We start from the raw sequence: 26,842 nt of genomic DNA, 5'->3' as shown, positions 1-26,842 counted from the left end.
ATCATTTGTTTACATGATTTGTAAGAAAACAAGAGAAGAATCATTTAAAATTTATTTTATAATTCATAAGAGACATGTCCCGTAAAGGCATCGTTTCTGCATTGCGAGAGAATCCATCGGGTGAGCCTTTGCTGGTAATTTCAGTCACAGAATATTTGGGCAGCTGCAAACGGGTGAGATCAATAGTTGCCTTGAAAGAGAAAACAAAATCAGTGAGTTTACTGTACAAGAAATAAAGGTTGGCAATGAGTCAGAACATACCTTGTTTTTAGAGAGTATGGCATAACCAAGTGATAACTCTCACTTATGTATGTCATTAAACTTATGCTTTCAAAAAAAATTGAAAATATACCATGCTAAAAATACGTTTCATCCCATAGCAAAGTCTGGGAATGTGTTATTTTTATGTAGCAAATAGATACCGTTTTTTGCAACGACGCCCCGTTTTAAATCAACGAGGCCTGACAGAATAGAACAAAAAGTTGCCGTTCCACAACAACGATGCCCTGGTAGAATATAACAAGTCAAGTCAAGTAGACATTATGCACCAGTCAATTGTAACCACGCCCCCAGGTCCGGGGAATAGCGGGGACTTAGGCTTTCGGTCCAGCCAAGCCCAGGTAAAATCCCCACCCTGCGTGAACGAACTACAAGTAAAATCCCCGCCGAATGCCCCCCGCACCCTAGGGACCCTACGTAAGGCCCATTCCCCGCGATTGTTGGCGCCAAGACAAAACCACCCGGCACTGCGGGGCCACCTGTAAGGTAAAAACACGGCCCATTTCCCCGGCTATCCCCGGTAAATCCCCGGACATGGGGGCCGTAGTTACAATTGACTGGCGCATTATTAGTAACAAAGCAACAAATAATTACCGTTTTATTGTGACGACAGCCTGGCAGAATATCCTGTACAAAGCAATCCAGTTGTTTACGTTGCAAAGTTAGCATGGCGCTACTGGATTTCATACTATTGCTATATGCCAATCGTAGATTGACTAAATGAGCACATGGTAACCAATCATAATCTCTAACTAATTTCACTTCAAACGGATCACCCTCGCTTTCCCTCGACCGTCTTTTCACAAATGGATGGAAAGGTGTACTTTTTAAAATTGACAGTTCGTTGTTGATGAGATCTGAGACTTTTTCTGCTGAAGCAGACGGAAAGCACATTGTATTCCTCTTCAAATTCTGAAAAAAAAACGAGATAAGTGAATCAAACAGTTATATCAAACAATTTATCTATATCGACAGAGAAGAATATTTAAAAAAAATAACAAAAAGTCACAATTCCAGTTGTAGCACCACCCCATTGCTATACACTTCGCGCACATTCCAAAAGGAGTAAAGCACACGTTTCAAGCTTACAATGTCTGTGAACCTCAAATACCACATTCCGCATTTCCGGTGCATTACAAATTTCACATTCCACAACTACCAACGTCCAAGTACAATCACCATGTATTACGCATACCCATTTCATTTTCCAGTTATTAACTTACCAGAAAACTGCTGCTTGGTCAAGACAAATATTAAAAGAAACTGAGAGCGTAAAAGCTAATGAAGCATGACAATGGTGAAGGCATAGACACCTGAAGTGGTTTCTGTTGCTCCTCGAACAGGAGAAAGAGTCTGCTTGAGGTTGGAACATTGTCTTTGATGCCTTCATTCAGACCCCGCCAGTCGTCCTGTATCAGTCGTCGGTCCAATATCACCTCTAGGTAACCTGCAATAGACACAACAAACCGCTCTAATTTGAGATATTATATTTCAAAAACGGTCCAATATTTATAACATTGTTGGGAAAAGGCTTGTCACAACGTTTACCTTTCACGATGTTTTGAAAGATCTTTTTTATTTATGTAACATATACATATATAGATATTTATATTTATTTCTTTTATTTCATGGCATCTTGTGACCTTGACCTGCTTGTTTTTAAACACCATCTTGGTTAAATTTCGGGAAAATAGGCCAGTCCCTGTAGTCAATTTATCAAACAAGTTAATATAATAATTCTATGCAAAATGAATTATTTCTTTCTAACAAAAAGTAATACATAGTTTTACACAAACCGGAGGCTAAACTGGCGACAGCGTGACTGTATGAGGAGAGAAGTGTGACCCTCAAGTCAGTACTTTCTATCATGGCCATCGTCGTCATGGGGTAAAAGTTCCCCTGTATTGTCATTTTTTTGCGGGTTTTCCTTTTATGTAACTGAAATGAAATCGACGAAAACGTATTTTTTAATTAAATTTGTAATCCTTTCAAGCATAAGGAATCATGCATTTGAATTCAATTATTGATTAAAAATAATTAATCTAAAATTTCGACTATTTTTCTCGTCTTCTTAGCATAATAAAACAAAAAATACAGTCGAATCCCGCTGGCTCAAGCTCGTCAAGATGAAGCCAAAAATTTCGAACTGTGAGAATTTCGAGCCAAGAAAAAATGGCAATTTCAACGTGTTAACATGAACAAACGTTTATTTCATAAGCTGAATGTACTTCATACCTTGATACAATCTATAACTTCTCATCAGTCAATTCTTACAGCATTTTATTTTCCCACCCTATTTCCAAGAAAAAAGAGAACCATTGTTACGTACCTGAAAACCGTTCACGTCTGTACAAAAGGCAAGTTCTTCATTAAAAACGTTCGTGTGTATCCGGAGTGCAAGCTCTTTATTATCCCAGCGAGAAGAACCAATGTTGAAATGAGCTTCGACGTCTATTCCGGCTCTTAATTCACCTGGAATAATCGTTATCAAACAGGGTTGAACAAGAAGTAATTCATTAGACCTACGAGAAACGAAAATGGTCTCCGCACTTTCCTAAACTGTTTAGGTTTAAAGTGTTACTCTGATAAAAAAATATTTTGTGGAAAAGATATCTGAATCCAGAAAAGAAAACAAGAGCGCCTCGGAGCAAACGCCAAAGCTCGTCTGTTTTATTCTCATTCAACGGGCATAACTCGACAATAATAAAAAAACAATGCAAAAACAGGCACAGACCCAGTAGTCGAAAATTCAAAAATAATATTTGTTAAGGTGCACTAGGCAAGGGCCGACACGACAAGGGGCAAGGGCCCAAATGACAATGAACTATAGACAAAAACATATTTACGTCACATACACAAATACAAACATCACAAACAAGCCATACCCTCACACCTTCATAAAAATTGCTGTACCGTAACAAAGCCATAAATCCCTTATTGTCAACTGCCCATAGTCTCTGCCACTCTGGTAACGCATGTACCAAGTTTCAGATGAATATCTAGATCAAATTTTGAGCAAGGTTTAAATGTTTCACAACGCCGACGACGACGCGAACGGCAAAGACAACGACATCAAGGCTACAACATTTTCCAGACTATTTTTATTCAATAAAAATATAAGGAAAAATATCTTAAATAACGCTTAAATTCATTACAAGAGATGTTTGTCAAACATTATGCCCCCCCCCCCTGAGCGCCATGTTGTCAGGATTATAGGGACAATTGAATGAAATATGCATGGACCGAAATGACAGCTGATTTGTTGCTGTTTTAAGATTATGACCATTAAAGTGTGAGGATAAAGTGTGTTATGACCGTCATGACCTTTGACTATATGAACTCAAAATCCAGAGTCATCAGCTAGTCACCAGAAACCTAAATGTCAAGTTTGAGGGCCATGGGTGCAGGCATTGTCAAGTTATCACAAGACAAGTTTTTTTCGTTCAAGGTCACTGTGACCTTGACCTTTGACCCGATGACCCCTTAAATCATAAGGGGTCATCTACAAGTCAGATGCAACTCCAAGTCAAGTTTGAAGGCCATGGGTTCAGGCATTGTTGAGTTATCACTAGGACAACCTTTTACCATTCAAGATCACTGTGACCTTGACCTTTGGCTCTATGAATCCTAAAATCAATAAGGGTGATCTACTGGTCAGGCTTAACATCCATGTCAAGTTTAATGATCAGTGGTTCAGGCATTGTTGAGATATCAGTGGGGGAAGATTTGTTAACTTTTTTGCGTTAAAGGTTACTGTGACATTGACCTTGGCCTGATGACCCCCAAAGTCGATAGGGGTCATTTACTGGGCAGGCCCAACCTTCATGTCAAGTTTGATGACCATAGGTCCAAGAATTGTCGAGTTTGCTTTCAAGGTCACTGTGACTTTGACCTTTGACCCCTAAAATCAATAGGGGTCATCTACTGGTCAGGCCCAACCTCCATGTCAAGTTTGAGGGCCATGGGTGCAGGCATTGTTGAGTTATCACTTGAACAACCTTTTTCCATTCAAGGTCACTGTGACCTTGACCTTTGACCCATTGAGCCCAAAAAACATTAGGGGTCAGCTACTGGTCAGGCCCAACCTCCAAGTCAAGTTTGAGGGCCATGGGTGCAGGCATTGTCACGTTATCACTCGGACAACCTTCTACCATTCAAGGTCACTGTGACCTTGACCTTTGGCCTGATGACCCCCAAAAACAATAGGGGTCATCTACTTGTCAGGCCCAACCTCCATGTCAAGTTTGAGGGCCATGGGTGCAGGCATTGTTGAGTTATCACTCGGACAAGCTTTAAAATTATTTTACCATTAAAGGTCACTGTGACCTTGACCTTTGACCCGATGACCCCCAAAATCAATATGGGTCATCTACTGGTCAGGCCCAACCTTCATGTGAAGTTTGATGACCATACGTCCAGGAATTGTTGAGTTATCACTCGGACAAGCTTTGGTCTACCGACGGACCGACCGACCGACCGACCGACATACCGACATGCCTGTGCAAAGCAATATACCCCTCTTCTTCGAAGGGGGGCATAAAAATGTGCATAACACATGATTATATTCTTGTCCATATAACACAATTTTATCCTTTAATAATATTTATCATAACTGGTTCAGTCATTTTCCCAGTTATAACTTACTGTGATTTCCCTCGTAGACTGTTGTCACTAATGTGAAATCCTTGTAAACTGCCCACACTTGAGAAAACAGAACGCCTTTAACCAGCCACACAGTCGGCTTCTCCGTAATATACTGAATAAAAAAAGAATAGCATTAACCATCCACGCAGCTTCTTTATAATACACTGAAACAAAACAGAACGTCCTTACCCAGTCACTCAGATTATCCGTAGTACTAGTATACTGAAATAAAACAGAGCGCCCTAAACCAGCCAACATATTATCCGTAGTATACTGAAACGGAATAGAGCGCCCTAAACCAGCCACACAGATTATCCGTAGTATACTGAAACAGAAAAGAGCGCTCTTAACCAGCCACACAGATTATCCGTAGTATACTGAAATAAAACAGAGCGCTCTAAACCAGCCACACAGATTATCCGTAGTATACTGAAACAGAATAGAGCGCTCTTAACCAGCCACACAGATTATCCGTAGTATACTGAAATAAAACAAAGCCCCCTAAACCATCAACACAGATTATCCGTAATATACTGAAACAGAACAGAGCGCTCTTAACTAGCCACACAGATTATCCGTAGTATACTGAAATAAAACAGAGCGCCCTAAACCAGCCACACAGATTATCCGTAGTATACTGAAACAGAATAGAGCGCTCTTAACCAGCCACACAGATTATCCGTAGTATACTGAAATAAAACAGAGCGCCCTAAACCAGCCACACAGATTATCCGTAGCATACTGAAACAGAATAGAGCGCTCTTAACTAGCCACACAGATTATCCGTAGCATACTGAAACAGAATAGAGCGCTCTTAACTAGCCACACAGATTATCCGTAGTATACAGAAACAGAATAGAGCGCCCTAAACCAGCCACACGGATTATCCGTAGTTTACTGAAACAGAATAGAGCGCTCTTAACCAGCCACACAGATTATCCGTAGTATACTGAAACAGAATAGAGCGCTCTTAACCAGCCAAACAGAATATCCGTAGTATACTAAAACAAAACAGAGCGCCCTAAACCAGCCACACAGATTATCCGTAGTATACTGAAACAGAATAGAGCGTTCTTAACCAGCCACACAGATTATCCGTAGTATACTGAAACAGAATAGAGCGCTCTTAACCAGCCACACAGATTATCCGTAGTATACTGAAATAAAACAGAGCGCCCTAAACCAGCCACACAGATTATCCGTAGTATACTGAAACAGAATAGAGCGCTCTTAACTAGCCACACAGATTATCCGTAGTATACTGAAACAAAACAGAGCGCTCTTAACCAGTCACACAGCTTCTCCGTAATATACTGTAACAAAACAGAGCGCCCTAAACCAGCCACACAGATTATCCGTAGTATACTGAAACAGAATAGAGCGCTCTTAACTAGCCACACAGATTATCCGTAGTATACTGAAACAAAACAGAGCGCGCGCTCTTAACCAGCCACACAGATTATCCGTAATATACTGAAACAGGATAGAGCGTTTTAACCAGCCACACAGAATATCCGTAGTATACTGAAACAGAATAGAGCGCTCTTAACAAGCCACACAGATTATCCGTAGTATACTGAAACAAAACAGAGCGCCCTAAACCAGCCACACAGATTATCCGTAGTATACTGAAACAGAATAGAGCGTTCTTAACCAGCCACACAGATTATCCGTAGTATACTGAAATAAAACAGAGCGCCCTAAACCAGCCACACAGATTATCCTTAGTATACTGAAACAGAATAGAGCGCTCTTAACTAGCCACACAGATTATCCGTAGTATACTGAAACAAAACAGAGCGCTCTTAACCAGTCACACAGCTTCTCCGTAATATACTGTAACAAAACAGAGCGCCCTAAACCAGCCACACAGATTATCCGTAGTATACTGAAACAGAATAGAGCGCTCTTAACTAGCCACACAGATTATCCGTAGTATACTGAAACAAAACAGAGCGCGCGCTCTTAACTAGCCACACAGATTATCCGTAATATACTGAAACAGGATAGAGCGCTCGTTACCAGTAACAAAGTACGGTTCATTATCTTTAGTGTTAAATTATACCATATTTAGTGTTGAAATGAATCTACTGTCCTGTGAACCCCATATTACTAACTACTACTCCGGTTTTCCCCAAAACACAAGACCACACTCTCGCACAACATCATGCCATCGAAATCTAATTGACATTAGTTACTTTAACTTCCTTCACATTTTTTGTAAAATAGAAAATAAAGTTTAAACTTTCAACTATAAGATATATACCTGTGCCACCCCGTCAGGTAGGAATATGTAGGCACCACTTTTATCCCTGAACGGGTGACCCTTCTGTCCGGTGGTGTAGGAAACAAAACTCATTGCTGCATCATAGCGCTGACCGCTGGCAAGATTCTGCACTGACTAAGTGATAAAATATAATGGCTATAACATGAACTTTGTTAAATTTAATACTACTCAGTGTCCCCGTGTATTTATTATCATCGATCATTTTATGCATGTTAATTTGTTATATTTTAATACATGGATGCAAAGTTAATAATGAACCATCATCGGCAACCACAGTACTTTCTTCCGTTACACTTCATACATACTGTGGGACAATTGACTGACAAAGTCTCGTTTTAATGGATATGCATGAGGCATAGGAGACAACTCGTCTTCCAATGATATTATTATTATGATATTATTTTACTGAAAAATTGGCCAGAATATTAATCAACGGAAAAGCATCTGGTACATTGCGGAACCAATGAAACTGCATCATTAATTAGTCATGATTACGAGATTGTCCTAGCCAAATCGCCGACCATACACAGCAGAGCATAGCGTTGTTGTATACCGGGGGTATCCGACGATGTAATGAATTTGAGGTGCAATCCCTTTCGAGTTTTTTTTTATAGTGACACTCTTATTTTAAATCAATGCATACACATGTATAGCAAACATAAATTTTGAGTGATAATGCATTAATGGAAACTATTTTTACTGATAACAAGGTTGTATCCGTGTATTTATTAGCTGAAAACACACAAATATTAAATGACTGGTGATTCCTTAACGTTTTACAGCGATTAATTATCGTCTCAGAAAGTAGAACAACCGTGTTTTCTGCACGTTTTTTTTCAAACTGAACACGGTGTCCTTCATAAGAACCATTGTTTTCGAGATGTGTTCATCCTTTAACTTGAAGCAACTGGGAGTGCATCTTTAAAGTTATGAAAACATGTTTTCATTTAAAGTAACCATAGGTTACATAAAAACGTTATACCTGTAACAGTCCTGTGCACTTGGAAAACGTGCCGGAAATGACGTCATTTGACAGCGAGAATTCACCAGTCTTCATCATTTTAGCGGGGAAAAGACCTGAACTAAACAGTAATATGTGATAAAGGGCACATCTAAGTGAAAAGCTATTTTTCAAATTTCAAATGCAATTTAGGCTCCGTTTATATGATCCTCTAATTAATCAAAAAGCCGCCATATACAGTTTTTTATTGAAAGCAGTTGAAATAGCAATCATCTACGCAGTGATCTCCCCTGACCAGCAGAATTGTTCTCTGCCACCATGAGCGACAATCGGAACACCTCGGCCAGTAATAAGCTTGCCGGAGATGGCCGAGTTGTTACGATTGCATGAGCGAGCATAGCCGGATTTCAGCTTTTTCTTCTCTCTTTTTAGGATAGTTTTTTTTTTTTATCAAATTTCAGTTATTCGAGGTGCACTGCGGTTAGAATACAAAACATATTAAAGATTAAAAATAAATTACAATCTCTGCAGATGTGATACGTCAGTATCAATGGTCACGTCAGTATCAATGGTCACGTGATTTGAATGGTGGCAGTGATAACCGTACTGTAAGGGTATTAAGCGTGGAGTTTGTTGGAATAGATGCAGTTATTACCTGTTTGGCTGAACATGTGCTGTATCTTCGACAACACGATACAAGGATGTTTGATTTTTGGCAACACCCGTGCTTTGCATGATCACATAGGATGATAACTGTAAAGCCGAGGCATCCATTTCAAACGACAACTGAAAATGACGGTTTATTTATTGTAAGAGTATTCTTTGATACTCATTGGTTTAATTAATTTATCATTAATTTAATAGATATATATCTACCAAAACCACGAAATTAGTAATTGTTCGTTTCCGTTTACTTGCAATCTATTTAAAGTCAATTCTTTTTCTAATAAACAGTATTACCTGAAACAATTTCCTGTTGACTGCTCCGTCCTCCTGCCAAGCCGGGCCCAGCTGGGCAGGCACTGTCATGGAACCATCCCTGGTGACAGTTACATTTCCTGTGTCGATGAGTATACTCGCCACTTCTTTACGTTTCTTACCAAGGCTGTTCCACACCAATAACCGACTAAAATATACGTTTATAACTACATCTATCAAATTGTGTTAAAACGTTATAGAAGTTGACTTTAAAGCTGCACTCTCACAGATTGCCATTTTGACAACTGTTTTGTGTTTTGTTTGGAATGAGCCAATTTTTGCGTAAATGTCTAAAAATCAGTGAACTAAAGATTATATCGCAGTTTATTAAATTTATGGTCACAAATTGATGTTTTGTGGCTAAAAGAGTTACTAATGCTTTTAAAAAATGAAGTTTTGGGCCGTTCTTTGAACAAATGAGATCTGTTCTATTGTGAGTTATCTTGTGTGACTGAATTGAAGGCATTGATGCCAAAATCAGCTGATTCTGAGATAAAAACTAAATAAATGTCAAAACTGTCAATCTGTGATGGTGCATCTTTAAGCCAAAGAAGAAGTAACACATGCATATAAAGTATTCAAAGTTATGTGTTAATTATTTGGCTACCTTACAACTAAAACAACATTATATAAATAGTCTATACGTATACCATATATGTTTATAATATAAAATGATAATAACGAAATATACTATCAAGTTATTTACTTACACTGGCAATTCCTTCTGTGAAATTTGCATAAGCCCACCGTCGGCATATATCTGAAGGGTAAAATTACAGCGTTTGAGAGGAACACAATCAGTACCGTATAAACCAGTAAAAATAATGTTCATTGAATTGCACGTGTAAACTACGACTTACAATCTTCACCGACTGTGTCCCTATTTTGTGACGTACAAGGCTCTCAGCAGAGGAGGTAAGAATAGATCCAGTGTCACGAATACTGTCCGCTATCCTGTGAAAATAAAAAAGTTATATAATTCTTTGATCAAAACATAGTTTGGAACAAAGGGGGTTGTCACAGTGCAAGGACGCTATATTATGGTCAGTTGTGATCAAAACTAGGTCCAGACCCAAAATATAAGGGGGGTCACATGTTTTTTGGGTCTGGACCTAGTTTGGGTCACAACTGACCCTAATATAGAGTCCTGGCACCGTGACAATCCCCTTTGTTTTGGAATACAACCTACATTTTCAGTCAATTAAATTGCAGATAGGCAATCGATCATTAAGTACTTGGATTAACTACTAAGAATTTCAACTATTCGCGGAAGATTTTCATTATAACTATTTTACACATACGGACTCATACAAAACATAAGAAAAACTTACATTTTAATTTTTTTGCTGAAAAGCGTTACGAACGCTATTTAAAATCGTGGACTTCAAAGACAATATTTGAGCAAATATCAACATTTGTTGACGAGGTCCAGGCGTCGGTATCTTAGTTTAAACACCCTTAATGATTTACCACACTTTATTTCGTCATACAAAAAAGTGCATTTTACAAAAACATGAGCGAGTCCCATTAATACTGTGTTTGATAATTTCAACTATAATCGAGGGAATTCTTTATTTACCAGGGTCAATATATAAAGTAGCAGATCGCTGAAAAGGAACAAAAAATACTACAAACTAGTTGCATAAACGTGTTACATGACGCCAAAAGAATCTTTGTTTTCAATAACATTTCCATAAATAGGATAAGTAGGCGTAACTATTTTATATATTATTTGAGAATCGGGATTCTGTACCAAACCCGAGATCCTATATCATGGTATATAACTATTGTAGAAAACGTTACAAATAAAAGGGTCAACTTTTAACAAGTTCACTTCAAATTCATTTATTTAGGAAAATCAATCAAAGAAATCCTCGTAACACACAAAATATTTAGAGTGCATGTCGGGTTTGTGGAAACAAAAAGTGTTTAACCCCTGATTAGAAAATCGATTATGATCATTCATGAACAAGTATGATTAATAAATAAAATGGTTTTTTTTACTTCTTCCTGTAGTCGTTCATGACGTCTTTCTTGCTGGTGCCGGTGATGGCGTCATGGTGTTGCACGATCGCCAGTGTCCGTCGTGACGCCTCTAACTTGCTGTACAATGACGTCATATTGGCGTCAAACCCCAGCAGGCTAGATGAAAACGTGTACAGGATTTCTGTTGATCTGAAAGAAAGTAACAATGAAACTCCAGTATTTAATTGTTGTGTATAATATTAATATAAGTTTTTGTAGTAGCGGTAGTAGTATTCGCCCATGCGAAAATATAAACGTATCAATTCTATAAAAGAGAATTCTTACATCTTCATAAGTATCTTTGACCAAAGAGGTGTAAGTTATTGTAAATTGTGTCATTTAAAGCAAAAAAAATCATTAATGCTATTTAAATAGCAATTTTAAAGCGAAATTAAGATTTGCAGTTTTGAGTCTTGGGTCTTACAAACAGTCTCAAACCGGAATCTATCCTCACACTGAGAAAAGCATTTTTTGAATGACATTTTTTTTATTCCAATCATTTTCACAAAATGTACATAGATAACAGTAACACATTTGAATACATGTTTCAATTAGAAGAGTTCCATTGAAGGTAAGTCTAAACTCAGACTTGAAACTGGTCGTCAAGGTAAATAAAAGGTTTAGCAAAACCATCAGAAAACTGTAACATTCGATGTTTCAACAGCTGTACCGTGACCATATGTGTTTATAGTACTTTTTATATCTTATCTACCATGTATACAACAAATGTGAACATAACTTACCTCAGTAGACTCTGTAACCGCCTGGCGAGGTACTTGATGAATGGTCTACTGGTGTAAAAGCCGGCCCAGTACTGGTCCCCGCGGTCCGAGTAAGGAACCAGGTCCCCGCTGAGCACCGGAAACGCCAGCCGGCTCTCCCGGGCCTCGGCATGAACAGCGTCAAAATACGTCCGCAGTGTGCCGAACTGGATCTAGATAAGGTAACAATGGCTTTAATTCAACAAAAGCGGATCTTCTCGGAGTAAAGATGTCTGTGTGGTGAGGCTTCTTCCTACAAATCTATGTAAACATACTTACAATTGCGGCGCAGTTACAAACACGGTAACAAGCTATCAACGACTTGATTCCGTACATCAGAAATGGCGCGCAAAGTCACAAACCTTCATAGCCATTTGCGTGTTGTTATTGATGTGGTCCATGAGCGCCTGCATGTTGGACATCTGCGCACGCCAGTCGGCCTCAGTCGCATACCGGAAGTCGTCCCCGTGCGGCAGGAGGACCACGTTACTACGGTACAGCTCCGCCTTCTTCTGGAGCTGCTCGTACAGGTCCCACGAACTGTATATCGGTGAATATAATTATATATCTTTTGTGTTCATAAATAATGTATTTGGCGCTTATAGCGACAAGCACATTGCAAAACACGTTTGTTTGCCGATTTAATGTTAAATGAATATATACATAGGGACACATATTAATATATCTCTCTTAGCTTGTGCGAAAAAAACATAATTCACTTTATGAAAAAATACCAAAGATGTCAACCAGGTGTTGCCAGTACGAAGGTTTGGCTACACACAACACTTAACCACAACAATGAGATATTCACAGAACATCACCCACAGACGTTCCACGTTTTCCTTGGTGACCTCCAACAGCGGAACTTTCTCCGTGCCCCGGAAGCACTGGCGTTTATGAAAGTCGAACTGGCAGCACACATGGCGCTCGGGGCCGCATGAGTACGGGATACTGTACAGCAGGAACGGGAAGAGGTGGCAAAAGACGTCGTGACGCCCCTTCGGGTCTGCAAAGGGAAGACACACTTGATTAATATGTTAACCCAAAACTCGTTTATTGCAAAACATTGGCTGTAACTAAAATTTATTTATTTGTTTATCCTCACACATCTCGTACGTTGCGTTCCGGAAAAAAAGATCATCTTTAAAAGTGGTGGTGTCTAAGCTTATTGATACTCGCACTCGCGAGAGCGCCGATAAGATTGTTAGTAATTTAAGTTTTTAGAGCATAGTGCACATACAGAATGTTACCCTGGTTAGAGCTACCCTGGTTCTTTAACGTGCACCAGTGTCAAAGGAACCCCCATTCAAAGTCCCTCACGGAAGAACATTAGTATATTTTTGATGGTGTGGCGGGGAATCAAACCTTCGACCCCTCGATTGACAGTCACTTTACAATTAGATCACGGATCCGCCACATCATTTTTAGACTTAGTAAATACATTACCTACCCCATGCCTGTCTCCACCGGAACTCTAGCTGTCGTTTCCGGGCGAACTCCCGCTTGACGGCGAAGTGCGCCCGCTGCAGGACGGTGTTCTTAATGCCGGCCTCGTGCAGCAAGTACGCCATGGTGGAGCTGTGCCCGAACGGATCTATCGCCCAGCCGTTTTCAACGGTGTAATCTTAAGTGTGTGTGAAAACGTTTACTCACGAGATTGTGTAAATACATTATGTACATTCACTGCCTAAGAAGTGTAAGAGCAAACTTTAGTAAGAGAAAAAGGCAGCCAATGAACACTTGTTATATATTGGACTAGAAGATACTGACAACTGTTTTCTCTTCGTGCTGGTTGTGTGTATTTGTCTTTGTTGGTTATTATTCATCAGGACACTGTTATGCACCAGTCATCTGTAACCACGCCCCCCCCCAGGTCCGGGGAATAGCGAGGACTTTGACTTTCGGTCCAGCCAAGCCCGGGCAAAGTCTCCGCCCTGCGGGGACAATCTGCTGGTTAAACCCCCGACAAATGCCCCCGCACCCAAGGGACCCTAGATAAGGCCAATTTCCCACTAAATTTGGCGTGAAGACAAAACTACCGCAGTCACCCGGCACTGCGGGGCCACCTGAAAAATAAAAACACGGCCCATTTCCCCGGCTATCCCCGGTATACCCCCGGACCTTGGGGGGGGGGGGGGGGGGGGTCGTGGTTACAATTGACTGGTGCATTAAAGCTTCTTAATTATTACAGCCCGCTCGCGCAAAAACTATTTCAAAGCGGTAAAAATTACTTTGGAGCATCAAAACGTTGTTTTTCTAGTCTCACTTACTGAGTGTGTCCTTGAGCCAGCTTTGACCTTGAACGAGCGACTCCAAAATGGCGGCGAAGTGGGTGAGGCTCTCGTCTGGCATCACGTGACCACCCGTCACCACCTCCAGCCTCCCGCTAGCCAGCAGTCTGATAGAGGGGGAGTTGGGTATCATTTTTTATGTTTATTAAGTCAAAATAAAATCATGCAAACATGTTGTTTTCGATTTCACGGCCAATAGAATAAATTGGGTAGGGAAGTATTTTCTTATATCATTTTCACATTTTTGTTTGTTTCTATGATAGAACATCAACAAATGTTCAAACTGTTGAGCACAATTGTTGATAACAAAACCGAACGTGTGAGAGTAACTAACAGTTCACCAAAAATCGTTAGTAACGCTTTTGATTTATTTTATGCTAAGATTTACAAAAGTCTGTTCAAATCAGTATTACAGCTGGTGTTTGGTCGGGAAATAACTAGGGTTTCGTAAAATAACTAGGGTTTGAGCTTAAGACTTCATGACGGGTGCTGCACCCTGTCCATTTCTTGTAGCACCCTTCTGCCCTCACATTTTTGTGAAATACATAATGTTAATGTTTTTCAATGCCATACACAATGGGCCCTTTTTCTCCCTAAGCCCCTGTCCTTTTTTGCAGCACCCTGTTCTTTTGAAAAGCTGGCTTAATTACGAAAAACTCAATCTAAACAAAGTTTAAAAATATCGTTGCCAAAATCTGTGAAATTAAATAACCGTACGTCCTGGTTTAGAATATTGAAAAGAAAATGAGTACAGGCTAACATACTCATTGAATTCAATCCTATCAATAAGTTATTTTATGGTATACATGACCGTTAAAGGGGCGTAGTATAATTTTACACTTGATAGATAAGGGCACAATATAGGTAACACTTGATAGATAGGGGCACACTATAGGTAACACTTGATAGATAGGGGCACAATGTAGGTAACACTTGATAGATATGGGCACAATATAGGTAACACTTGATAGATATGGGCACAATGTAGGTAACACTTGATAGATAGGGGCACAATATAGGTAACACTTGATAGATAGGGGCACAATATAGGTAACACTTGATAGATAGGGGCACAATATAGGTAACACTTGATAGATAGGGGCACAATATAGGTAACACTTGATAGATAGGGGCACAATATAGGTAACACTTGATAGATAGGGGCACAATATAGGTAACACTTGATAGATAGGGGCAAAACTAGGTAACACTTGATAGATAGGGGTATAATATAGGTTAAACTTGATAGATAGGAGCACAATGTAGGTAACACTTGATAGATATGGGCACAATATAGGTAACACTTTATAGATATGGGCACACTATAGGTTAAACTTGATAGATAGGGGCACAACGTAGGTAACACTTGATAGATAGGGGCAAAACTAGGTAACACTTGATAGATAGGGGTATAATATAGGTTAAACTTGATAGATAGGAGCACAATGTAGGTAACACTTGATAGATATGGGCACAATATAGGTAACACTTTATAGATATGGGCACACTATAGGTTAAACTTGATAGATAGGGGCACAACGTAGGTAACACTTGATAGATAGGGGCACAATATAGGTAACACTTGATAGATAGGGGCACAATATAGGTAACACTTGATAGATAGGGGCACAATATAGGTAACACTTGATAGATAGGGGCACAATATAGGTAACACTTGATAGATAGGGGCACACTATAGGTTAAACTTGATAGATAGGGGCACAACGTAGGTAACACTTGATAGATAGGGGCACAATGTAGGTAACACTTGATAGATAGGGGCACAATGTAGGTAACACTTGATAGATAGGGGCACAACGTAGGTAACACTTGATAGATAGGGGCAAAACGTAGGTAACACTTGATAGATAGGGGCACACTATAGGTTAAACTTGATAGATAGGGGCACAACGTAGGTAACACTTGATAGATAGGGGTAAAATATAGGTAACACTTGATAGATAGGGGCACACTATAGGTTAAACTTGATAGATAGGGGCACAACGTAGGTAACACTTGATAGATAGGGGCACAATATAGGTAACACTTGATAGATAGGAGCACAATGTAGGTAACACTTGATAGATAGGGGCACAATATAGGTAACACTTGATAGATAGGGGCACAACGTAGGTAACACTTGATAGATAGGGGCAAAACGTAGGTAACACTTGATAGATAGGGGTATAATATAGGTAACACTTGATAGATAGGGGCACACTATAGGTTAAACTTGATAGATAGGGGTACAATATAGGTAACACTTGATAGATAGGGGCACACTATAGGTTAAACTTGATAGATAGGGGCACAATATAGGTAACACTTGATAGATAGGGGCACAATATAGGTAACACTTGATAGATAGGGGCACAATATAGGTAACACTTCATAGATAGGGGCACAATATAGGTAACACTTGATAGATAGGGGCACAATATAGGTAACACTTGATAGATAGGGGCACAATATAGGTAACACTTGATAGATAGGGGCACAATATAGGTTACACTTGATAGATATGGACACAATATAGGTAACACTTCATAGATAGGGGCACAATATAGGTTACACTTCACAGATAGGGGTATAATATAGGTAACACTTGATAGATATGGACACAATATAGGTAACACTTCATAGATAGGGGCACAATATAGGTTACACTTCACAGATAGGGGCACAATATAGGTTACACTTGATAGATAGGGGCACAATATAGGTAACACTTGATAGATAGGGGCACAATATAGGTAACACTTGATAGATAGGGGCACAATATAGGTTACACTTGATAGATAGGGGCACAATATAGGTTACACTTGATAGATATGGGCACAATATAGGTTACACTTGATAGATATGGGCACAATATAGATTACACTGGAAATATAGGGGCACAATAAAGGTAACACTTTAAAGATAGGGACATTAATGTATAGAAAATAAAGACTTCAACCTTTATTGCGCGCTTTTATTGTTTATGTTTATGTCTCGGTTAAACAAAATTACTTTTTGAACTTTTCCCGTCGGTCCATAGACGCGCCTTCCCACCACATACGCAGAAACACGACTTCCGCCCAGACAAACGTCCATGTCGGATGTGACGTCAGCATATCGACGGCCGTGTCAAGAGTCCCTCGGGTGAACGACCCAAAATAACTCTCCATCGTCTTAAGCCAGCCTGGATTAAAATCAATGTTTCCATAAATGTGAAACATAAAATATCAATATACGAACAATTCCGATGATAATGACCCCTCCCCCAACCTTCCCCGCCCTGTTACGTATACATGAATGCATTCAATAATAAAACAATTTCTCGGCGCGCATTGTAACGCCGCATTGCAGCATCGCCGAATAAACGTGTTTTTTTTTGTTTATGCGGTAATTATCAACGCATAAACAGAACGACAACGTGTATTCGGCGACGCTCAACGCATAAAGCAGAAATTCCTTATATGGGGCGCAACTGTGCCTTTTTGCCACATAAACAGGATTAACTAAACCATTTATTATAAAGCTAAAAAATAGAGTTCTAATATTTCAACAAAATCGATGGTGATGACGTTGATGATGATGATAAAGAAAATACGGGAAAAGTAGGCCGGCAAATTGGTCAAATTTAAGGTAATATTTTAGAGTTGAGCCAAAATTGAAAGTATAAAATAAATTATTACTCCCCTTGGAGTGTTCCCATCTACATTTTTCAAACGTCATTTTAAACGTTTCTGCAGAAAGATCAATTGGTTTGGTTCACATTTAAACCGATCTTAGTAAATCTTTGCCAGAATTTACGTCTCAAAAAGTCTAGTTCAAAGCTTGGTTAAGTAGACAAAAAAACCGAGTCCGATCTTGATGAAACATTATCAACCACTATTGTACTAGTATGTGTTTTAATTGTGTTTTTTATGCGGCGAAAGTGCGCCTTTTGCAACATAAGAAAGTCCCTTTAATGCGTTGAAAATCACCGCATAACCGTCGATTTCGTTTTAACGCCACAGCGCATGCCCGTGGGACTCATTTGATTTTTTTGCATCATATTTGAATGCGCTAAAAGCTGCACTCTCACAGATTGGCCGTTTTGACAACTTTTTAATTTCAGTCTTTAAATGAACCTATCTTTGCGTGAATGTTTGGAAACCAGTGATAAAAGACTGCTGACAAAAGATCGGATCGCAGTTATATATTTACCTTCAAAAATTGATGCTGTATGGCTAAAAGCATTAGTAACGCTTTAAGAAAAAAAGAGTTTTCCGCAGTTTTCCAAAACAATTAGATCTGTTCTTTAGTGAGTTATGATTAAATACTGAATTGAAGGCATTGGTGCCAAAATCAGCTTATTTCGAGAGAAAAAAAAAACATAAAATAAATGTCAAAACTGTCAATCGGTGAGAGTGAAGCTTTAAGGTTAAAGAAATTAAAACAAAAAGACCTTTTTGATTTTTTGAAATCGCGACTATGATGACACGGACCTATTGACCTATCCGTCCATTTTCTTACCCGGGTCTTGGTGAGAGTGGGGGACGAGGATGACGGTGAGTGGTTTATTGGTCCAGTGGTCCACCCGGACAGTGTCCACCCAGCCCGTCACACTGACCACCAGGTTCGGGTAACCCACACTGACCGAGTCCCACACTGCCTCCATCTGTAATAAACGTAGAGGATAAATGTTTGTTTCAGTGTGGGATCGTGATATATTTCACCGTGTGAGCACCAAAAGTTATATTTCACGTGCAGCGTAGCCCTGTGTGCGCTGACGTTTGATTTGGAACCGAACGCGGGCTTTGATTTCAGAACAGTGAAAAATATCAATTTGTATGTGTGTGTGTGTGCGCGCGCGTGCGCGTGCGCGTGTGTGTGTGCGTGCGTGTGTGTGTGCGCGCGCGCGTACGTGCGATTGTTTGTGTGCGTGCGTGCCTACATACGTTTGTGCGTACGTGTTTGTGCGCGTGCGTGCGTGCGTGTTAAGATTAAACTCTATTACTTCCCAGCCTTTTGCCAAGACTGGTGGCAATCCTTTAAAACAAGGTAACGATGATTTAAGGTTTACAGTTGAAAGTCTGGTTTGTTAGTTAAATTAGAACTCACCTGGATGTCAGCATGACTCGAGTAGTCCTCCATGGTGCAGACCGGAAACTCTTGGCTCCCGCGTGACCTGGTAACAGCCACTTCCTGTGAGAGTGGACATGCGCGCGCCGATAAGCTGCTCCCAAACGGATCATAGCGGATCTGGAAACGTAAGAAGTTCTTATTTTGTGAATATAATTATGATTGCACCCATTCATACTATAATGTGATAATTAATATATAAATTTCTAAACTTATAACTTATTATGTAAAGGCCTGTGATACAACTGTGGCAATATTTATTTTAATGGATAAAGGCTTACTTTTAGGATAGCTGTGTAATTTCAATTAAAGCCATATTATTATTTCAATATGCAATGCCTCCCTATGCCATGCCGCTAAAACAGAGGACCAAAATGGAAATAAGAGTTTTCCCTTTTTTGTGTCATCCTTGGTTCGGTGTACCTGTCATGGCTATTGATAATATCATGCATGTATTATGTTATTTACTGTACATGTTGTTTATCTTAAATGTCCATGTATGTGCAATCCTTACTGAAATAAATATATCTATCTATGCTTAAGTTAAATCATCATGGTCGCACAATTATTGACGCACCGTACATTTTAGATTTGTGTACCCCTTTCATAAAACCGAAGAAATACAAGAGTGGAATGATGTGATTCAGTAAATGGAATTTAAGATCATTTCGTATCGTTCGATCGATTTTTCGAAGTAATATTATAAATTGTAAGAAGATATATTTTGAGACACATTATTTGACTTGAAATATGAGTCAGGGCTTATTATGATTTACAAGTTAAATTTTTAGTTTGTGTCCATACTTCGAAGTCTAAGACGTAAACAAAATATGTTTTTCTACTAACCCGACCGACCCTGTTTTTGTCCTACTGACGCTGCTTTTTTGTGTTTTGATCGATACAGTATGTACAGTATATACAGTATTTCCTAAAAGCGAGTGTTCTTTTTAGTAAACATGCTATAATTTCATCATTTTTTTATTTAAAACTTTCTACAATAGTTATATACTCTGATATGATGTCGATTTGATACAAAATCACAGTTCTCAAAAAAACAATGATAGAAAATAGTTATTTATTTTTTTGGCCGTAAGGAAGAAAGAACCGTGGTTGCCGCATAGGAAATGAAGTGATGCAAAAGATCAAGCATTCGGAACTCCTCGGCCATTTTCCATGGAAAACAACATCGGAGGTCTGACGGTACATCAGTAGAAGTAGTCCGAAAAATTAGTAATGATAATATTATGTAATTGTTGTGTTTAAACGTGTATTTTGTATATCTAGGTTTAAATTGATTGCCATTGAAGAGATTTATTGCATAAATAGTTAAGACTCCCGGAGCAAAAGTAAGGTCACTTAGTTTTACTGCTAAATTGAAATTACTACGCGATCTACATGCAGTGAAGTTAAATAATAAATATTTTTGACATTGAAAACCGTCCGTATACATCCGAGGTTGTTTTCGATGCAAAATGGCCGAGGTGATCCGATGGTAGAGTCCACAAATGGCCGCTGCTACCGCTACTGTGACCATGATTGCTAACAGTCTTAAGTCCAAGTCTAAATTCAGACTCGGATAAAGCACTTTCATAATATTACAATAAATCATCGTTATTCGATTCAACTTGCTAAAATGAATGTGAAAAATTGTTAAATTTCGAATAGTAATAAATATCAGCAATTTTCATTATCAAAACTCATCCTGAAAGAAAATTTCAATGCACTGAAGATAAGCAGTTTTGCCACTTGAGACTAAACTCAGGCGATTTAAAAGTCTAGGATCTGGGTAAATAAGGGTAGGACCTTAAACAAAAAATTGTTAACGCCTAATCATGGCCACAGAAGTATGTTCATATGGTTTTACTTGTGTTCCGCATGTTTAGTAATCAGTTAAAGTCTGAATGATCTCATATCTGCTGTAAAACTCTATCGAAGCAAACACCGTCATTAATTGTTCTCAAAATCAATATCGTCGTATATTCATTTTGTCAAAAATATACTCCTCAAAATAAGTTAAGGACCACAATTAAAAGATAATATTGATCTTATCTCAGTCGGTACATTAAGTTAATAGGTACGTTAAAGCTGCACTCTCACAGACTGAACGTTTTGACAACTGCGAAAATCCATGGAAACCAGTTATATAAGACTGTTGACAAAAAATTAGAGCGCAGAAATGTATATTTATGTTAAAAAAAATAATGTTTTATGACTTTTTCTTAAACCGGTAGTAACGGTTTAAGCCATTAAACATTAATTTTCAAACGGAAATATGCAAATCTGCGATCTGATCTTTTGTCAGCAAACTTTTATCATTGGTTAGCAGATATTTACGCAAAAATTTGCTCTTTTCAAGAGAAAAAAAAAAAGTTGTAAAAATGGTATATCCGTGAGAGTGCAGCTTTTGATAAACGGACACAATGTCGTTCATAGCCTTTGCAAACGATATAAATAAAAGAAAACAATACTGGGCCCATCGACCAGCCTTAAAGAGACTCCTCACATCAATACCGTTGCCTGTTTTCTGCTAGAGTAGATAAGTCAACTTGACTTTTTAAAATGACTCGTATGCTGCCCACATGGTCGAACACATTAAATTGTATGGGTATCTGAACGTTCCACCCTCATACACTGTATATGTTGCCTGTACATATTATATTTCTAATGTTAACATGAGCTCAATCTGTTTTATAAGATATACCCCAAAAATCTGGTTCTTAAATTATTTTGAGGAGTATAGGTCGGTTAAATTATAAGTACAGTTTTGGTTAACAAAAGCATTATTTACTTCATGGTAAGCATACTATTGATCTAAATTGAATATTGTTGTTAGTTCATTTTGACGAAATGGACCAATCAATATACCTCGAGAGATGGGGAGAGGGGGATTGGGGGAGGGGGTTGTGATGGGGGTTGGCGAAAGCCCTTGATCTTAAAATAAATCCTGACACAATTTACTCCATTGTTTTTAACTCAATCTTATTAAAGTTTTCATCTGTTGTAATTTATTTTATTCGGTCGTACAAGTATGTAAGTGAATGTCCGTGGGCGGCGAAATTTGTGTTCACTAATTTCTAAGGGGCAAGGCGGTGGTTGTTCCGTGGTGGCCGGGTCAAGTGCCAGTACTAATATAATATGTATAAGGCTTCCTCGCTAATGGTACCTGACATACACCTTTTGAGAGCTTATATTTCCTTAATGAGAATGTGAGTACATGGGACCACTTCCGGTCACCCCTTTACTTACTTGGAACAATCCAGTGTCACGTATCCATGTTCGCACCGTCTGTGGCCTTATCCGCGTGACCAGAAAAAAGTTTGTAGCGACGAACGCGGCAATTACGAGGACAGCTATCCGAGTCCGCCACTTCCGGCGCATGCGCCGCCACGGCAGCCTCATGACACGTGATCAACGTGTAAACATTCTCGAACAAATCGTCCTGTTCCTGCCAACACAAATTCCAAATATCAGTCTAATATCACAAATAACACAACAATCTTACACTAGAATAATATGTTTGCGAGTAAACTGAAATATATTCCGCTCTGCATAACATGCAAATAATTGGACTCCAATTTGGAGCAAAGTTGTTCATGTAAATATTATAACCATGAATAAAAGTCATGATTACTCGAGTACTTTCTTGTTTGTCGAAGGAAATCGAAGGCAGCTTGACTTACAGTAAATAACTGGTTAAACCCATACACGGACAAAAATCAGAATTATAACTCATTGATCTATTGAACAGACTTGCTGAATGCTCTGGTTCGCCGCTTGAATAAAACCATTATGTGCGAACATAATTGTAAACATGACGGTTCCTTACCGGTGTACAAGCGCATATCCTGAGCATATAATAAGGAAATAGCCAGATATCTTACACTGCGAATAAACTAATGCCGTACGCATGATAGTTTCGATCGTATATAATTTCAATGTATGTAAACAGCTGAATTCTCCATTCTGTGAAGCAGGCACACGCTTACTCGTGATATATATATCCAGGTTCACGAGCCAATATGCTGTTCCACGTGTACAGAAGCAGTTTCGCTTACCGAACGTTAAGAGACTGCTGTATATTGAAACGGACTTTAGATCTATTAATACTTGCACCCTTGCTAATATCCACTAGACTTCATTAAATTGAAGAATACACTGAGAATCAGACTTGTCACGCTTGTGTTTGCTGATTATTATTTATTTATTTATTTATTTATTTATTTATTTATTTATTTATTTATTTATTTATTTATTTATTTATTTATTTATTGACTTATTGACTTATTTATTTATTTATTGACTTATTTATTGACTTATATATTTATTGACTTATTTATTTTTCATTATTATTTTTATATTATTTTTTTTGTTTGTATTTTTGTATTGTTTTTATTGTGTTTTTCCCGTTGTTTTTATTCAAAAGTACCCTATACTGTAATATGAAACAGATTAGCTAGGGTACTTTTGAATTTTGTCAAATCTCATTTTATGTTTTATATTGATGGTATCCATGTTCAAGTATGTGTAAAATATAATTTTGGCTAGTTGAACTGATTTATTATGACTTTAATGAACCTTTGTCATCAAGCCACTGTGGTCAGAGCTTAGCTATGACAATGGTGAAGTGCATTAAGAAGTCCGAAGTGGTAAAGTTAGGAGTTCCTCCAGGGCTTCCACAGAATAACCATAACAAGATTTAAGCTTCTTGATATTTCATGAAAATACCTCACTCCGCCCATTTTTAATCATTAAGAATTCACGTCATGTCATGTAACTATTACATAAAACCCAAATTAGTTTAATACCAACAAAATAGCCCTTATAAATAGGACCACGTACTTAAACTTACCGATAGTCCAATATCACTTTATCACTCACGTGTACTCCGTTTTATTTTAAAATATTTACTTTACTGATAAAACGTAATTACACAAATACACAATACCTCTGAATATGGTCATATCATGGTCATATCATGATTACCGTGTCGTTCTCAATTTTCTATAGACGATAGTGATAAAATTTTCACTGGATTAACCCAGTTTTGGTTAACTTTTCAGGTAGTGGCGTATCCGACTTTGACCACGTGAACTAAAGCGAGGAGGTTTGGTTCTTGTTATTCAATCTAATAATGACTCATAAAATACAAATACCATTTTACTTTGCATACCGCAGACATTTCGTATTTTGGTTTGGCTCAAACTTTCTATGGCTAGAGAATTATTTTTTTGCAATGCAACGACTTTAAGCTGTAAAAACACTGCTTATTTCCCCGGATATTCCCGGTATATCCCGGACCGGGGGGGGGGGGGCGTGGTTACAATTGACTGGTGCATAAAGTGGATGGAAAATATGGCATCTTGTATCCACAATGTTTTTTTTTCTATTTCATCGAGTCAATTACCCAAGTCAAGTCAAGTTGGCAATATGAGGGCAACGGTCCTAAATACATTGCACAGCGGTGGATCCATGGTCTAGTGCTAAAACACTTGACTGTCAATCCAGGGTTCGCAGGTTCGATTCCCCGCCGCACTGCTTACAAATACAAATCGTCTCCCGGGAGGGACGTTAAATGGGGGGTCCTAGGTGACACTGCTATTCACTGGTGCACGTATATGATGTCATAACCTTAAGCCCCCACCAATATAAATTACCCAAAAATGCAAAAATAATCACCTCCTCAGTACCCCCAGCGTTGTTGTGTCACGGGACGGTAATGCACCAACAAGCATATGTTATATATTACATAATTACTTATATATCAAATAAATGTTACGTTGCATGTACTAGTATATAGGTTTATTTGTGTAATGTTTCAGAATGGTTTGATTTCCAAAGAGTAAAGAAGGGATTTAATTCTGTGCCATTAGAATACCAATAAAATAGATATTGCTGACGTATGTGCCATAAGAAACCAATAAAATAAGTACATGTAGTGTTGATTTTTTTGCCATTAGAATACCAATGAAACGCAGTGTTGGCGTCTGTGCCATTGGAATACCAATGAAACGCAGTGTTGGCGTCTGTGCCATTAGAATACCAATGAAATACGCAGTATTGGCGTCTGTGCTATTAGAATACCAATGAAATACGCAGTGTTGGCGTCTGTGCCATTAGAATACCAATGAAATACGCAGTGTTGACGTCTGTGCCATTAGAATACCAATGAAATACGCAGTGTTGGCGTCTGTGCCATTAGAATACCAATGAAATACGCAGTGTTGGCGTCTGTGCCATTGGAATACCAATGAAACGCAGTGTTGGCGTCTGTGCTATTAGAATACCAATGAAATACGCAGTGTTGGCGTCTGTGCTATTAGAATACCAATGAAATACGCAGTGTTGGCGTCTGTGCCATTAAAATACCAATGAAATACGCAGTGTTGGCGTCTGTGCCATTATAATACCAATGAAATACGCAGTGTTGGCGTCTGTGCCATTAGAATACCAATGAAATACGCAGTGTTGGCGTATGTGCTATTAGAATACCAATGAAATACGCAGTGTTGACGTCTGTACCATAAGAATACCAAATTAAAACGCAGTGTTTGCGCCCGTGCAATTAGAATACCAATGAAATACGCAGTGTTGACGTTTGTACCATAAGAATACCAAATTAAAACGCAGTGTTTGCGCCTGTGCAATTAGAATACCAATGAAATACGCAGTGTTGGCGTCTGTGCCATTATAATACCAATGAAGTACGCAGTGTTGGCGTCTGTGCCATTGGAATACCAATGAAATACGCAGTATTTGCGCCTGTGCCATTAGATTACTAATAAAAAATACGCAGTGTTGGCGTCTGTGCCATTAGAATACCAATGAAATACGCAGTGTTGACGTCTGTGCCATTAGAATAAAAATATACGCAGTGTTGGCGTCTGTGCCATTAGAATACCAATTAAATACGCGGTGTTGGCGTCTGTGCCATTAGAATACCAGTGAAATACGCGGTGTTGGCGTCTGTGCCATTAAAATACCAATGAAATACGCAGTGTTGGCGTCTGTGCCATTATAATACCAATGAAATACGGTGTGTTTGCGCCTGTGCCATTAGAATACCAATAAAATACGCGGTGTTGGCGTCTGTGCCATTAGAATACCAATGAAATACGCAGTGTTGGCGTCTGTGCCATTAGAATGTGTTGCGTCGTTGCCATAAGAATGTGTTGCGTCTGTGTCATTAGAATGCGTTGCGTCTGTGCCATTAGAATACCAATGAAATATGCAGTGTTGACGTCTGTGCCATTAGAATAAAAAAAATGTACATAGTGTTGGCGTCTGTGTCATTAGAATATGTTGCGTCTGTGCCATTAGAATATGTTGCGTCTGTGCCATTAGAATATGTTGCGTCTGTTCCATTAGAATGTGTACATAAAAGCATTGGTACTCACAGTCTGACCAGTTATATTCTCATTATCTTGACAACATACACACACACAAAAACACGAATGTCGATTCACTAAAAGTATAATGCCTGCCAACCTCAACTGGTAATTCATGA

At 38.8% G+C, this 26,842-nt stretch overlaps 1 protein-coding gene across 8 annotated transcripts; it reads right to left on the bottom strand.

Annotated features, from left to right (window-relative positions):
- Nucleotides 1-39: 39 nt before the first annotated feature.
- Nucleotides 40-26,842, bottom strand: LOC128208889 (alpha-mannosidase 2x-like). 8 transcript variants are annotated; one of them, XM_052912573.1, is made up of 23 exons: nt 26,733-26,842; nt 22,585-22,783; nt 19,318-19,458; nt 18,730-18,874; nt 17,239-17,410; nt 14,206-14,333; nt 13,386-13,559; nt 12,761-12,941; nt 12,298-12,475; nt 11,918-12,108; nt 11,154-11,324; nt 10,010-10,103; nt 9,860-9,909; nt 9,132-9,297; nt 8,827-8,957; nt 8,193-8,292; nt 7,190-7,324; nt 4,924-5,035; nt 2,609-2,751; nt 2,076-2,217; nt 1,593-1,726; nt 874-1,191; nt 40-190 (listed from the first exon to the last, which is right to left on the bottom strand). In XM_052912573.1, the coding sequence occupies exons 2-23, from the start codon at nt 22,735-22,737 to the stop codon at nt 41-43; spliced, it is 3,309 nt and encodes a 1,102-aa protein (XP_052768533.1). In that variant the 5' UTR covers nt 22,738-22,783; nt 26,733-26,842; the 3' UTR covers nt 40. The 8 variants fall into 8 exon arrangements, with proteins under 8 accessions (XP_052768533.1, XP_052768531.1, XP_052768532.1 ...); XM_052912571.1 differs by lacking the exon at nt 26,733-26,842 and adding an exon at nt 24,284-24,419; XM_052912572.1 differs by lacking the exon at nt 26,733-26,842 and adding an exon at nt 24,188-24,306.

The sequence above is a fragment of the Mya arenaria genome, chromosome 11 (assembly GCF_026914265.1).
Source record: "Mya arenaria isolate MELC-2E11 chromosome 11, ASM2691426v1".
NCBI classification, from domain to species: Eukaryota; Metazoa; Mollusca; class Bivalvia; order Myida; family Myidae; genus Mya; species Mya arenaria.
The sequence above is the reverse complement of the archived record's forward strand: the minus strand, read 5'-3'. Positions and strand labels throughout refer to the sequence as shown.